The 16,754-nt window shown below is 28.1% G+C and overlaps 1 protein-coding gene and 1 long non-coding RNA gene across 4 annotated transcripts in view; one reads left to right on the forward strand and one right to left on the reverse strand.

Annotated features, from left to right (window-relative positions):
- Positions 1-448: 448 nt before the first annotated feature.
- Positions 449-16,754, reverse strand: part of LOC122716869 (dorsal-ventral patterning protein Sog) — a 69,931-nt gene continuing 53,625 nt past the window's right edge. For all 3 annotated transcript variants that reach the window (XM_043940331.1, XM_043940333.1, XM_043940332.1), the window contains exons 4-8: positions 10,839-10,904; positions 8,960-10,753; positions 7,532-7,683; positions 5,404-5,721; positions 449-2,210 (exon numbers count right to left, since the gene is read on the reverse strand). In XM_043940331.1, the coding sequence (XP_043796266.1) occupies positions 2,016-2,210; positions 5,404-5,721; positions 7,532-7,683; positions 8,960-10,753; positions 10,839-10,904 (2,525 nt within the window). In that variant the 3' untranslated portion in view covers positions 449-2,015. The remainder of the gene's footprint in view (positions 2,211-5,403; positions 5,722-7,531; positions 7,684-8,959; positions 10,754-10,838; positions 10,905-16,754) is intronic.
- LOC122716870 lies at positions 11,204-15,172 on the forward strand. The gene is made up of 3 exons (XR_006347111.1): positions 11,204-13,706; positions 14,788-14,871; positions 14,987-15,172. It is a non-coding gene; the product is annotated as an uncharacterized LOC122716870 (long non-coding RNA).

Consider the following 16,754-nt stretch of genomic DNA (forward strand, 5'->3'; position numbering starts at 1 on the left):
AAATTCTTTTTGTTTATTTTTTATTATTAACTATTATTTAACTTTCATCAATTATCATACGCATAAAAAACTGACATACTATTCATTCATCCTTAATGACACACATCCTTCTATATTTAAAAATGGCGATTCAGTATTATTCTAATTTAATATATAATTTTTGCTGAACATCGATTTTCCAAATTCTTCGTGATACGGGCAAAGAATTTGCATCGAGGTTGAAGCTACAATTCATTTTTTGAATTATCGTTTGAAGTAAATTTAGAATTATTTATGACTTATTCGCCATCGAATAATTTAGAGAATCTAATAATAAATAAACTTATAAGTTACGAAAAAGCTATTTCGATGAGATTATTATTATAGGCTATTACAATAATGATATTAACAATAACAATCGTGATTAGTAATATAATGTTGATAATAATGATGAATATTTAACAAAAGCGATATTATTTATATTATTAAAAATAATAATAGAAATATTATAATAATAATTTTAATAATATTAATAATCAAAATTCCAATAAAAACAAATTTTTAATGATGATGAACGTAATGAATTATAAACGATGAAAATGAACAATGATGAACAGTGGTGATATAAAATTAATGAAAATGAATAATGATCTATAACATTAATGATGTTATATCGACATTAATATTTTAATAATAGTAATATTACTATTAGTAATAATAGTAATTCGTAATAGTAATAATTTGTATGGAGTTAATAAAGTATGATAAAAATCTTAGCATGTTTCCACATTTTAATGACAACTGATGCCACCCATTGGAGGTTCTTCAGTCTTCTTTGGTTGCTGGGTAACTCGGTGAGGTTGATGGGTACGATAGGGTTCTGCATTTACCGTCACGATTTTAAATTCTCTCCAAGTTTGCCTCTTTCTTTGTCTAATTTTTTCTCTTGTTCTTTTTTCTTTCAATATAGCCGTACCATACAATATATGTTTATATATTTATGTGTAAGTAAACGCATATAATAATAATGCATGTATGTATGTATATAAAGGGTCACTCGAAGATAGAGAGCAGTTGACTTCCGGTCCGTTTATCCGTTGATGAGAGACAATTGATTAATAAATGTCTGGTAGTAGGTGCTGTAAGGGACTCTGTAGCAAATAATCGAGCAAGCGACAGGAATATAAGTAAGAATAATGCTTGATGAGAACGATCCACGTTCCTTCCTCTGTTATATTGTTATTGATATTATTATTATTGTAACTTCCTCTGATAACTGCCGATTACTCCAAAGATGAATCTTTTTGTTTCGTTGATTATCATTTTCCGGCAATTTATAGTTCCTGAATAAAGTATTCCAATATTAAATGTTTTTTCAAAGATTCTTTCTTTTAACGATAACTTAGTGTTAGATAAATATGATGCACAGCATCGTTTATATTCTTCATTTTCTTTCAAAATACTTTATCAACATGATTATTTAACGTTAATTTTATCAAATAATTAAACTATAATATAAAATTTGTATACCATTTATTCAAAATCGATCAATTTTAATATACTAATCTAAGTGCCTCTATGTTTCATATTCCATTTAAATGGTTTCGTTTAATTCATTTTTCTTATTATGTAAATTTAATCTTAGTTCATTTTTCTTATTATGTAAATTTAATCTTAGTTCATTTTTCTATTCTTTAACTTAATAATAATTTTACATCATCTTAAATCAAAAATTCTAGAAAAGGTAATATTTTTAAATATATATTTTCTGAATTTATTTATTAATGATACTTCAGGCATCAAAAACAATCTCTAAGTTTTGCTATTTGAATTTAGAATTTTGCGTTACCAATTGACTCCCATCATTTTCTCGTAATTTCTGGTAATTGCTCTGAAGTTGTTTTGGAATTAAAAATATGATGACAATGGCATAACTTAAGCCATGAATTTAATGATTATAAAGAGAAACAATGTCCAGAAGCGTTCCCTTAGACCAGATCACTATTCGAAGAAAGCTTCGTAACAGTTGAAACTACTCAGCTGAGTTCACGTGGTGTCACGGAATGCCGGGCTGAATGATGATTGTTACGATGATGACGCCTCGCTCGTCGGCACTGGACCGTGCAACAATCGTCGCCATCCGCTACGTATTCGCCGCGTTTCATTTGATGTGCGATCGTATTGCAAAGGGCTCGTGGACATCGTTTTCTGTCGCATCTGACCTCACCATTCTATAAACATTCAGAAAACATGACAAAACTAGCATTAGATTCAACATTATTTTCCATTCTAGATTTTTGTATTTTGTATTGTATTTTATCATTTTATTGCGTCGCAAATGTCGCTTATTTCATTTCTGTGTTGATATATTAATAATATATTAATAATATATTATTATAATATATACAATAATATATTATTTATGTATTATTTATAATATATTATATAGAAAACTATATAAAATGATTATTAATATATAAACATATGTATATGTAACATTTACATGTATATATATTATATTTTATATAATATAATATATATTATATATTATTTATAATAATATATTATATATAAAACTATATAAAATGATTATTAATATATAAACATATGTATATGTAACATTTACATATGTATATATTATATTTTATATAATATAATATAATATATATTATATATTATTTACAATAATATATTATTTATATATTATTTATAATATATTATATAGAAAACTATGTAATGTGTTATCATTAATATAAATTGTATGTATGTTATGATTAATATAAACTGCGATATAGAAATCACAACACCGAGTGTTATTCAAATTCAAAATATTTCGATTTAACGCAGTCGTATTCCGGACACGGAACAGAACGGATGTGTTATTCTGTGCTCTCTGTAAGAATATTATATTGTTTAATAAATTAATTTTGTGTAAATAATTATAAATTAATTATTGTACTTATTATAAAAATTATAAATTAAAATACATTATAGAGAAACAAGCCGAATACAAAAGTAAATATATCAAAAACGTTCTTAAATAAAATTTTGTTCACTTGTTAAAAAATTATTATTAAAAAATTATGTTTAAATCACATTAAGAAGGATGATTAAGATAGATGTACAGTACAATTTAACGAAACATAGAGTATCTCGACAGTAATCTCGGAATCGGAGAGACACGAAACTTTTTCTTCATGTAATGCTGGTCTGCTCGCGCGATCCGTAGTCACGTTCCATTTTCATCGTAATGGATGGACCCTCTTAATGGTCGGTCCAGGCGAACAAGTCCGGTTAAAGGTTTTCTCCTTAAAGGACTCTGGTCGTGACCGTGTCTGGATATCGCAACGAGGCTGCCATCGAAGAACTTCTAACGAGTATATACTATGAGGCTGTACGTAAAAATAAGGCAAACTGTTTTTTCGATGAGACCTTCGCATGAGTAATGAAATGAGAACGAAAATGTCCATAAGAATTTCTTATTTCTTACTTGAAATGATCAGTAACGTTCACTAGAATATGTTAAAAATTTTTTAATATAAATAATACACTTTAAATTTTAAAAAATTTTTCCAAAATTATAAAAAAAAAAAAAATAAAAGAAAAATATATCAAGCATACCAAAAGTAAAATTTTTAAAAAAATTTTAGATTTTAAAATTTGCTATTTAATTTAGAATATACCGAACTTTTATTTTGGAAGCAATATGAATAAAAATTGTTATCAATTATCATTATAAAACTATGAGAAACTATATGATAATGCACAGAAAGATAAGTTTTTCTATAGATAAAATAAAGCATTATTAATAGAATTAAAATTATAAAGAAAATGCAAATAATCATTACTACTGAATATTTTAATGTAAGTATCATTAATATTATAATTTTATATGATATTAATTAATTTTTATTCCAAATTATAGAACATATATTGTTGTACGAAGACTAAACAAATACTAAAATAAGATCAAAAATATTGAAGCATTTTATTCAAATATATATTTTATGAGAATATCTTTTCAACATTCTTTTGTATATATAAAGTGTTGAAAAAATATTCCCTTAAATATTAAATGCTTATATATATCAATTAATAAAATTAAGAAATCTAATTTTAAGAAATCTAATATTCTATTGAAATAATACACAAATAACTTGTAATTTAATAAATAATATATATTATTCGATTCATGCTGATGATAAAGTAGTAAAGTTGTGTCTTCTCGATCGTGTTGGTCACCTTTAAACACGAGTGGAATGCGGCTGATGAGAGGTTAAGAGCGATCGTGTAAACCGGAAATTGTCACACTCACTGAGTAAAATAGCATGACGATCTTGTACAACTAGTTTTCAACATTATACATAAGAGGAGTTATTTTATATTTACATATATGGTACCAAAATATTAATATATTATTAATAATGCAACTTTGCAACATATATAATGATTTTGCTTTATAAGATGATTTTTATATTTTTTATTTAATATTTTTTGTTTAAAATATTTTTCATATTTCATATTGGTATCTCTAATTTTTTAATATTTATTTATTTTTATCTACAATTGAACTAAATCACAATTATATTCACAATGTAATATATATATGTATGTATATATTAAAAAATTAGAGATACCTATATGAAATATGAAAAATATTTTAAACAAAAAATATTAAATATATATATATATATATATATATATATACAATATACATGTATACATATATATGTATATAAATTTTCATAACATTAATTTAACCTACATCTTTTATATCTTTTATATCTTGGCGTTGCATAAATTATTCTATACATAAATTCAATTCATGCATTCACGTATCATTCTAATCTCGCTGCGGCTACAAATTGCATGGATGCTCTGGTGATCGCGGTTAGAACGATCATTCTCTACCGCAATGTGTGATCATAATCTTGAAATTCGCACGAGCGCCACTACTGATCAAAACGAAACGCATTCTATCCGCCTCAAATAATGACCAATTGATGGACAATTGGTAGCCGCAAAACCTTTATGATCTGGGAACGTCTGTGTTTTCATACATTAGTGTAATCTCATTTTTACTGCACATAAAAAAAAAAAAATGCCAATAGACAGATTACAAAAAATTTTCATTCATTTTAATATCATTATGTTTTATAAATAATAACTTTATGTTTGTTTGAGTTATTCAAAATGTATTGATTTAAGTCTACAATATTATAAAGTCTAAAGTTTTTAAGAATTAATCTGATCTTATACGAAATATTTTAACTTTATAAAAGAAAAAAAATGCCATTTTCAAAATCTTTATAATTTACAATTTTTTCAAAATCAATTAAGTCCAATTCCAATATATAAAGCAACCATATGGACAAATTTATAAATTTAAAAAAAGAAACAAAATTATTGATCAATAATTCTCACCTTACATCTGCATTTGACACATTTCATTTCTCCATGTGAGTGAACTCGTGGATGCCACTCCATTCCATTTTCATAGGGATTACCAAGGGGATTCTTGCAGCCGCCGGAAGCCAATATTTCCTCCGCAGTGCGCTTAGTGGATGGTGCTGCCTGATCTCGCGGCAAACGAGTTGTGTCACTTCCCATGTTTGCCGAGCTAGGTGTTGTTATTGGACATTGTCTGCAACAAGCCTTCTTGCTAGGCCTAAAAGCGATCTTCTCATCACAATCCAACGGTGGACACTGTACTCGTGGACATTTTACTTCTAGCGTGATAGGCTATAAAATAAATGAATATTATTAAATTAAAAAATTTAAAATTTAATGCTAATCTTATATTGAAACTATTTAATATGATTTCACAATATTTTGATTATTATTAATTTAATATAAATTTAATTTAATAAATAAAAATATATATATTAATTAAAAAAAAGGGGAAAAATGTCCGTAATTATTTATGATTTTTTATTCTGCAAAATTGGGATTATCATAAAAAAAATTAATATTTTTATTAATATAATAATAATAGCTATTACTGTGACATTTATCTATCGAGCTTTAATAATTATTGTAATTAATTAAATGTTAAAATTAAATATCTAATATTAAAATAATACTAATTGATAGAAATATTTGAAATAGATAAAAAAAGGAGACATCTAATTGTTATATAAATAAAATTAAAAAAAATATATATTTTTATTTTTTATAAACTAGATTAATAAATTTATTTAAAGAATCTTTTCTTATTAACTATTGAAAAAAAAATAGGCCATCGTGAAAATTATTCACACAAGTTTTCGATTTATATAGTATTGATCATTCTTTAACGTCTAATTAATAATTATATATATATTTAATTTTATAAACAATATGATTAAATTCATTTCTTTATAGGTAAAGAACTAAAGTATTAAAATTTGACTACCTTTTAATTGTGATAGAGAGAGGTTAGATTAAAAACTTAGAACTATATAGCTGCATAGCTTTTCTTTCTATATATATGATTCATGATTAAATTCCATTGTATAAATTGAAATCCAAATAGATATGAAAAATATATTCAAGATAAAGTCAAATAGAACACTTATCATATCAACTTCTTGATTTGTCAACGAATACGAATATATTATTCAGCATCGGCATTTCTCCTTATTACATATACGGACTTAGTCAAGCACGATTTAAGTGACAAGCAACGAATCAAAACCATCTTATCTTCGATAATGAACATGACTTGGTGTAATGTGTCTCAGGCATGACTTCAAACAATTCTCTAATATCTATTTAGAAAGGCTTGTCACTGATTATCGATTGCCGCGTTTGCAAAGCTCCTTTTCATGACTCGGCAGAGAGCAACCGCATTCTTCTGGCGCAACGAACTCGCGCGCATGCGCGTACGAATGAGCGCGCATGTATAAGTATGCCCCAGTGTTTGGTTAAATTTTTCATTGCGGGTCTTTTATAAGCATTACCTACAAGAGCATTATAACATATGTCGCAGAATCGACACTGATGCTGGAATCGTTACGAAACTGGCCGGCGGCTGCAAGAGTGAACGTATGGTAAAGAGGTAAACAAAGAATCTGGAAAAAGTCAGTCGCCTATGGAATTCGAACCGTGCCTCGAAACTTTCGTGCCTTGCGCGTTTCAGTTCTCTTGTTCCGCATCACAGGACCATTTAAATTCCAACATGTTTCGAAATTCGATCTAAAGTTAAAGAACATTTACGTCACAGCTTATTGTAACTGGGAAAAAACTGGTAGCTTATTAATTTGAAAAAAACATTTGGAATTTGTTTAAATGAATTATATTCTTTTAATGGCAAATATAAGCACGTGAATATTATTAAAAAGATTATTTTTTATTCATTTTTTGCTTCAATTAAATTCGAAAAATTTATTGAAAATCAAAATACTTTTTCCATAGTCTATTGATAATCAGGATCACTTCGCTATTTTAAAGAAATAACTGAATGATGGAGAAATACGAAGAGAAATCCATTGTTAAATTTCAACAATCAATTAAATTCATACCATTTATAATGAAAAGAAAACCATAGATAAAGTAATTTTTAAAAACTTACGTCACATGTGCAAACTGCACAAGTATCAAATCCCACTGGTGGTAAATAAGGATGCCATGATGCTCCTGGTAGATGAAATTGGCCAGCCAGTGTGCAACCTCTTATTATGGAGCTGACATTTTTTCCCGTCCCATTCATATTAATCCCTGGACCTATGTATAAATTATATCCAAATTTTCATAGAAAAATCATTCTTAATCAATAGATGAAATTCTTCAAAACAACATGTAGATATATATTTTTAAATAGAAATTTTTGTTGTTAAGATTAAATATTTGTTATTGATAGAAGCTATTTTTAGTTGGACAACTATTAGATTGGGCAACTAATTTCAAGAACTTGGAAGAGAAATAAATAAGATATCATATTAGTCATATAAGTAAAATATTATATATTATATATAATAAATATATATATTATATATACACATCGAAAATGAATCAGAATTAATGATAGTTCGAGAATACAATACATATATATCAAGAACTGATGGGACAATAATGGACAATTATAATAAACAAAAATTCTATAATATATATATATACATATAGTTCAAAAATAATGTAAAGAATGCAATTAAATCACATTTAGAATAATAAAATAATGGACATATATTTTATCTATTAATCTTAACACTAAGTAAAAGTATCTAAATATAAAATAATAAACTCTATATTAATAATGAACTCATAAATAAATAATAATGTTATATGAATAATAATTTAGACTGCTTGTATAATTATACAAGCAGTATACTTATTTAATAAATCTATACCAATAAAAATCTTTTTTTTTAGAATATATTATAAATTGATTTATAACTAATTGTATATTGAATATTACCAATCCATATTTCTATAAAACAAAGCTTTCAACATTCACTTGAGTAATGACAAATGAAATCGGACAAGCTGTAAAATAATTCGTCTTGTATCATGATTATTGAGCGATCCTGTAATTTAAATTAACAGGCATAACTAATTTTACATGATCATTTTCACGGAACATATCACAGATAATCGGATTGAATATCAACCACGGTTATTTCTTTAATTCTCTACAAACAAAAATAATTAATCTGGCGTTTACAAGTTATTCAGGATTATGAAAATTCTGTTTTTTAATAATTAACAGATCCAGAAGATATAATAATCTTTTCAATAAATATAAAAAAATGAAAGAAATATATAATTCTAAAAGATGTATATATATGTACATCTTATTCATTAATATATATTATAATATATATTATTATAATTGTAATTTATTGACATTTATTGTTTGTTTATTATAAATTCCTAATATTAAAAGTTTATAATTCCATGAATTATTGGAATTAATAACAATTAGTTAATGAAAACTTGCTGTATTTTCTAACATCTTAGAAAAAAAGGAAACAGAAAAATATAAAAATAATGTATGGCATACCTGAACAAATTGGACAACAGTGACCAGGAGCAGGTTTTAATTGCTTACTCTGGGCACACGTGAGGGCTGGACAAGGTACTGGATCGCATTGTGCTAATCCACGGTAACAATGACACATGGAGCACGGATCTGTACTGGAAGTCCATTGAGTACCTTCTTCATAGAATCTAGTCTCATGAAAACAAGCGCCAGTTTCGATGTCTGATCGGGGTGGTTGAAGGTTGTACGCGACCACTGAGGCGACATCATTATCTGCATAGTGAGGAAGACAGCTGAGCGGCGCTCTAGCCTTGAATGGAGCTTTCAGAATCCTTTCAGCCTGTTTATCCGTCACTTCCAAGAAACAAATACCAGATTCGATTCTATATAATTCTACTGGTGAGAGACCAGTGACAGAACCTTCTAAGATGTATCCAGTAAATTCTTCCAATAATCTTCTAGCTACAGGTGCTCCTTGAGCCAATAAAGGCATGGTTTCTAAATAAAGTCGGAACGTACGTGATTCATGATTATTGGTAGATGTTTGAGGGAAGCCAGCAATTTCAAGTTCATAATGAAGGGAACAGTCTAAATCTACTGCTGTCCACACCAAACCAACTGGACCAGGGTGTACAGGTTCTTGGAACAGTCTCCTAAGCAGAAAAGGTGCAGCAGTATCTCTGGCATCGGCTACTGGTCTTTGTAGTAATCGGCCGCGCAACATGGAACCAATGTGTGAAGCAGCAACAACTGCGAGTTCTCCGTTGAATAAAGATTCGAGAAATCGTGGCCCTGGACGTTCCACGGATCCATTAGCTAGATCATTGACGAGAGAAGGTGTTAAATCTTCCAACTCGGTACGACGTTTGCCTCCTTCATCTACCAAAGTTACCAAAGGACTTTCTTCTTCCAATCCTATTAATTGAACACCATAACGCAATGAACCAGCATGATCCAAAAATGCCCATGCCAAACCAGAAGCGGCCGAAGGTGTTTCTGAGAGAAGCAAAGTCTGATACATTTCGCAATTGGTACGTGGACCTACTATGCCAGCCAATCGTAGAGCTTGAGGGTCTCTTTTAGACATTATGCTAATGGAGAGTTTGCCTCGAGTCAGTAAACGAAGATCCGTCCCTGATAGGGCATTTCGAACCTCCCCGAAGTTTAATTCGTTCGAAGGTTTCTTTACTATAATTTCTTCGCGTAGAACCACGTAGTCCTTCTCCATATGTTCTAGTTGTACTATCAATGGAACTTCGGAAACATCATTAGGTAAAAAAACACCATTAAATACCAAGGATACGTGGATAAATGGCGCTGATGCCGATGATGCTGAGACTATAGCGGTGGCTCCTGCACCAGACATCAATGAACGATCCACTCCCATCGTTGGTTCCAACAAAGAAGAATACTGTTCCGTGGATAAGGCACGATAACGAGACAATTGTCCTATCAAGGTGGCCGATGGTTCCCAAATAAAGGACACGTGTAAACGTTCATCACGAAGTAACTTCCGATAATCTCGTGGAACCCTTCTCCACACTCCACATAATTTACCTGTTGCATTTTGATACACTCCACCAATGGGATCGATTGTTTGTTCTTCTAAAATGCTTCCTGATCCATCGATAAATTGTATGCTTCGCGGACGAGGGGTTGATGTTGATAAATAGAAGGAATAATAGAGATTTTTGCGATGAAATGTAAAACGACCTGTTGCAAGATAGTTGTAAGCACTGTTGTACATTGATGTTAGATTGGGCTCATCGCGACGCAATACTTGAGATGTTTTACCCGTTAAAAGCGTCCCAAAATCTAAAATAATATAAAAATATATGAGATGAAAAAATTATATTTTAATAAAAATGGATTGATTGAATATACTGTTGGAAACAGTTACGTTTTAGACTTCGTTCCTCTTCCTCGGAGGTTAATTGTACGGGCACATCTTGCACTATATCAGTACCTGGAACATAGATGATCAAATTTATTTAAATTTCTATTTTATTTTTTTATTGGCTTTTTTTTCTAATTCTTTTTAAAAATTAAAAAAATCAATATTCAGTTTTTTCACTTATATATAATCAGTAAACAAACACAAAAGTGGGCTTCGTAAAAAGGATGTTTTATTACCTCATGAAATAGCCGCATGCGCGCTACTGTCCTCGAAACTTCGAGACCTCTAGCGAGAAACTTCTCATTAAAGTTCATTTCGTAAGAAGCATTGATATATACACGAAGCCTTATACGTTAGTGATGTAACATTTGTATACTTATATTGAATCTCTCTCTTACTGTTAAAATCATATATCGTGATCAGAAGAAGCAATACAAATATACTTTTCTTTTTTTGTCTTTTATGTATTGCCAACAAAAATAATAGATACATACGTGTTTCAAATTGTCAAATCGCGATCGTGAAATCAAAGTGTGCATGCATCATGGCGTATCTATAATAATTATACCGAGTGATTCAAAATTCAATGAAAATAGTAGATGAAAAACGGTGAATGTAGAAAATGATGAATAGAAAAAGAAAGAAATTGAATAAAAGAAAATAGAAAGGAGAAAAAAATATAGATACAAAAGAAGAGAGAGAGTGAATCTTCTCATTCAAAAATATAAAGAATAGCACGGGATACAAAAAAAAGTGATTAGTGCCAATTATTTTTTGAATATTACTTTTCAATATTGTGTTGCATATATTGTGTTGATCCAATCATACGGATGCGTTAATTAATATAATAAATGTGACAGTGACCATCATTAATAGCTGTGGAATATCACGACACATTTCACCTTTCTATCCGTTTTCATTTCTATATATAACTCACTTAACCTGTAGATTTATGGATATTTGCTTCGCGGAATTCTATAACTACAGATTTTCCTATTAGTTTCTTTCTAGTTTTATTTCTAATTTCTCTTTCTCTTTGCAATTATATGCAGTATCCTTTCTTCTATTCTTATAGAATTTTAAGATATGGAATTGATATAATTAATATTTTTTATAAATTTTAATTTATTATCATCATTATAATTGATGTTTTTTTTTAATATACACAGAGAAGATTAAATGTTATTACATAATCCTTCATTATATATCAAGATTTAAATTACAAATTTAAATTAAGTGCAATCTTTTATAAAAAAAAAAACTATAAAAAACTAACATGATATATTATTATGTTATGCATGATTAATATAAAATTATTACATAATAGGTTGTCGTAGTCATAAATTACATTAAAAAGATATTATTGAATTGAAGTCATCACAAATTTTGTGTATGATATTAACGAAAATTATATTGAATACGTAATGAATATGTTCCTTTCAAAAAAATTGTATGGTCTTTGATTAACAAAATATGATCGAAAACAATCTATAACGTCCGAGAAAATATGAAGTGTTTAATAGTAAACTACGCTACAAATTAATTTAATATATGATTATTTTATTCCTATATATATAATAAAACTAACTTTATATTTTATTTTAAAAAACATTTAACGTTATTTAACGCACAAACACTGTTGCGAAAAATAATAGGTTATTTTTTTGTAAAACCAAGGTGTGTAGATTTCAGATTTTACGGCAGCTGAACGTGACTAGAAAGAGCGCTACGGCCAATTTAATAGCATTCATGCGAGAATTGACACTTGACACGTGGTGCCGTTTGACCGAAGGTCGATCGTTATTCAGGATTAAGCATGCGCGTGAAAACAGCGCCAAAATCACTGAACTCGCCTAACCAACCGTTGTTTTCATATTCTCTAAAACATTGTTTATAATAACTTCGCTTTTTTTCATTAGTTTACAACCTTCGAGAATATTTATCTGAAATTCTACAATAATGCATGACGATAGTATAAAAGAGAAACAAAATTAAAAAACCAGTAAAGGAATTTTGAAGATAATCACTTGCAGCCAATCGGTCATTGACCTTTGCCTTGCAACGTATGTAAATATAATATACGTTTTGCACGCTAGATGTCGCTCATTATGCGTTTTAAATGGCAATCTCAAGAAATTATAAATTACATTTATGGATTAAAATCAAAACAATAAATATTATGTAGAGCTTGCATTCGACAAGAAAGATTTTTTGCTCGTTCCGCCTCTTTATCTTTATTACTTACTCATTATCACTATATTTTATTTAGTTTCAGACTTATTCCGTCTTTTTACTACGCATCGAACTAATGTGATATTTTCTGCCAATAGGGAAAATATGTGTGACAAGGTCATTTTAAGTAAGAGTAAGACACAACGTTCCAACCAATTAGACCTACATTCCTTTCCAGTGCAAACTCTTGAGTTTCAATATATTTTTAGATGTTTCACTACATCTTCTTGATTAGAATTAGAATCAGAATCGTACTATTATTGATGCTATGTTAATCACGATCACATTTTAATATTCCGACTTTTTCTATGAACGACGTAAAAGATTCAACAAGTAAATGAATATCAATATTTAAGATATATTGTTGTTCATCCTTTAGATCAATAAGAATCGATATGACAGGCCCAATCGACAGGCCCACAGGTCACAGTTTCTTTTCACGAGATGTAAAAGGAGACGATCTTGTATTAGTAACTGTAAGCGACTTCACCTTCCATCAGCAGGGGGCAACAAGCCTGTCAGACAACGATGCGGACACGACAATAATAACACAAGACGGAGAACACGCGAGAAATGGACATAGAAAATTTCTATATATATAGTATATATTGGTAATATTCTTGACTCGAAGAAAATACAGTGAGTTAAAAAACTATTTATATATATATATATATATATTTTTTTGCCATTATAAATATCATTATGAATAAAATAATATAATATTAATGAAATTTATTTTATAGTAAAAGGATAATTTCGTATTAATATGAATGATTTCAAGTATAACTTTTCATTAGTCATTAAAGATTATAACTAGTATTTGATATAAAATAAATTCAATAATTTTTTAATATGTTGTCGAAAGTATGATTTTAAATAATATTTTTTTTACATATAATTCTCAAATTAATTTCCATATATTCCATATATTCCAGATATTTAATATTATATCATTGAAGTTTATCCTTCTGAGCTTGTTGAAAATCTATTTTTACATGAATTTGAAGAAGATCTTTAAGATTTTCTTCATAATATATATAATATGTATGAGATGAAAATTAATTTCGATCATTATAATTTTGATTGCCTAAAGATTATTATATATTTTATTTCACGTTTGGCTGAAATATTTATTTTAAAACATCTGTAAAATATCCATACTCGCTATGGATAGATATTAAATATGGTGATTCACCTGTTATATTGTGCTTATACAAAATTGAAAAATAAGTCGTGTATTGTGCTGCGAATAAAAACAGAATTCAATTTAATAATTAATCGAAAGTTTTTCTATGAATAAGTTTTATGAATAATTTAAAAAATTAAAAGTATACCAACTAAAAAAATTATAATGTATACTACATCAAATAAATCTTGAATTAATAATTATCATATTTGTAGAAAAATATAATAATTTAAATATTTAAAAAATAAAAAAATATAAATATAAAATAATTTAAAAAATATATATAAATATATAAAAATATATATAAATAGATAAATATATTGGATAATCATGCGGTACTGTTGTCATTGTTAGTGTCATCGGTCATCGCGTTAATATATCATTTCAATTTATAAAAATATTCTATAATTACTGCAATTATAATTGCATTTATGTAATCTAATTAAAAATTAAAAAATCTAGAGAATTTTTTTTAAATAGTCAATAATTGTACATACTTATATCATTTTTAAATAGCGTTCTTATCTGTTCTAGGAATACTAGTTTAAATAAATCTGTGCTTGTCAACACCGCAATTTTTAATTCCTGTACCATTTTTTATGAATAAGCATAAATAATGTAATTATACAAATTCATTTTCTTAAATGATTCTTATTTTATAGAAATTTGTTATAATGAGATAGCTATTGAATTTTAAACCAAAAAGATAACTTTTTTAAATCTTGTTTTTCAGGATACCATATTAGATGACTGGAAAGATAAATTCGAGTTGAATTACCGAAAAATTAAAAAAATAAATAAAATAAAACTATATGATCAAAATCTAGAGAAATCAAACTCGAATTTACAATCTTACATTTTTACATTTAATTGATTCATTCATGTTGTTAACATAAATTTAAATATCGTAATAACAAACATAAATTGCATCTAAGATAATAAAAATTCATAAATATTATTCTTGATATATGTACCAGCTAAAATCATATTTATCATGTAATTTGATTTTTTAATTTTCGATATTTTGATTTGCTAAATGTTATTATACTTATGTAAAGATCTTGTAAATAGAAAGCAAATGCGGCTAAGTTATTGAATATAATAAATTTTTGTCTTAATATCGAATATATAATTATCATGTCAAATAAAATAGCCGACAAATTTCTCTATATCAATTTGCTCTTATGCTATATATGCATATATGTAAGTAATATATAATATATAATTATAGCATTATATATAATATATAATATATATATATATAGCATTATATATAATATACAATATATATATATATATATAGCATTATATAATATATATATAATATATATATATAGCAATATATAATATATATATAGCATTGTTTATTACAATATGATGCCGTATTTATTTTCATTATTTTCATTGCTGCCTATATTTAACATACTAATTAAAGTTAATTAAAAAAAAAAGAAAAAAAAATTATTATTGATTTAAATCCATATTATAAGAAAATATAAATAAAGTTACACTATAAAATAAATCATTCTACAAATATAACGAGAAAGCTAGTGTACTCAAAGTTTCGAATATACAATTTTCTTTTCGCATAAGTAACGGGTAAAGTCTATCCTATAGACGTAAACATTCTAGGGATTTTTATGCGTAGAGGTTGACCTGCTTGGAATCTGGTATAATTACGTTCCCATTTGAACCGCTTTTAAATACATATACGTATCTATTCTTACTCTTAAAACTATGGATCAATAAATGAACAATCGCGCAACATTAAACCTCATTCTTATAAAAAAAATACATATCAGCTCCTTCATGAGACAATTTAAAGTACATAAGATAGTAATCCACGAATGAATAATTGACAAAGAGAACAAAACAAGAATAAGTAGGAGGAGTCGAGGCAGACACAAAATTAATGACAATAAAGCATGCCGAAGAATAAAGAGCAATATAAGGAAAGATAAAAGGTGAACGCTAACTAAGAGAGATCCAGTAGCGACCAGAGGATTGGTCAACCTTATATTGGAAGAGGAAAGGTTCGCAATGATCCCCTCTCCTCCCACTCGCTGTCTTCCCTGCGACCTTCCAACCCTCCCTCCATGCTACATCTTCTCATCTATTCTTATTCCCGCGCGCGTTATGCCCGGTCATTACGTATGCTAATATTTACATTTAGATTGCACGGCTTAATCGAAGTGACGCCATGCGGTAATATAGCCGGCGCCATGGCGCTAAACCGTGGCGCCCGACCTATCTCTCCTCTCTCTTTCTGCCTGCATGACAACCGATCTTGTACGCTCTTCCTCTCCATGTTTCCCATTCTCTTCTTTTTTCCCTACTTTGCCTCTACCGTTTCTTTATCACCAACCTTTTTTCTCTACTGCCTTTTCTGTCTCTACCACTCTCTACACGTTAATTCGATGTCTCTCACGGGTCGTTATTTCGCTTATCTGCTGTGCTCTACCAATGCTCACCACAGGATGGCACTGTTCTCGCTGTCGAGA

This window comes from Apis laboriosa, unplaced genomic scaffold (assembly GCF_014066325.1).
Source record: "Apis laboriosa isolate Shangri-la unplaced genomic scaffold, ASM1406632v1 scaffold49_cov149, whole genome shotgun sequence".
In the NCBI taxonomy this organism is placed as follows: Eukaryota; Metazoa; Arthropoda; class Insecta; order Hymenoptera; family Apidae; genus Apis; species Apis laboriosa.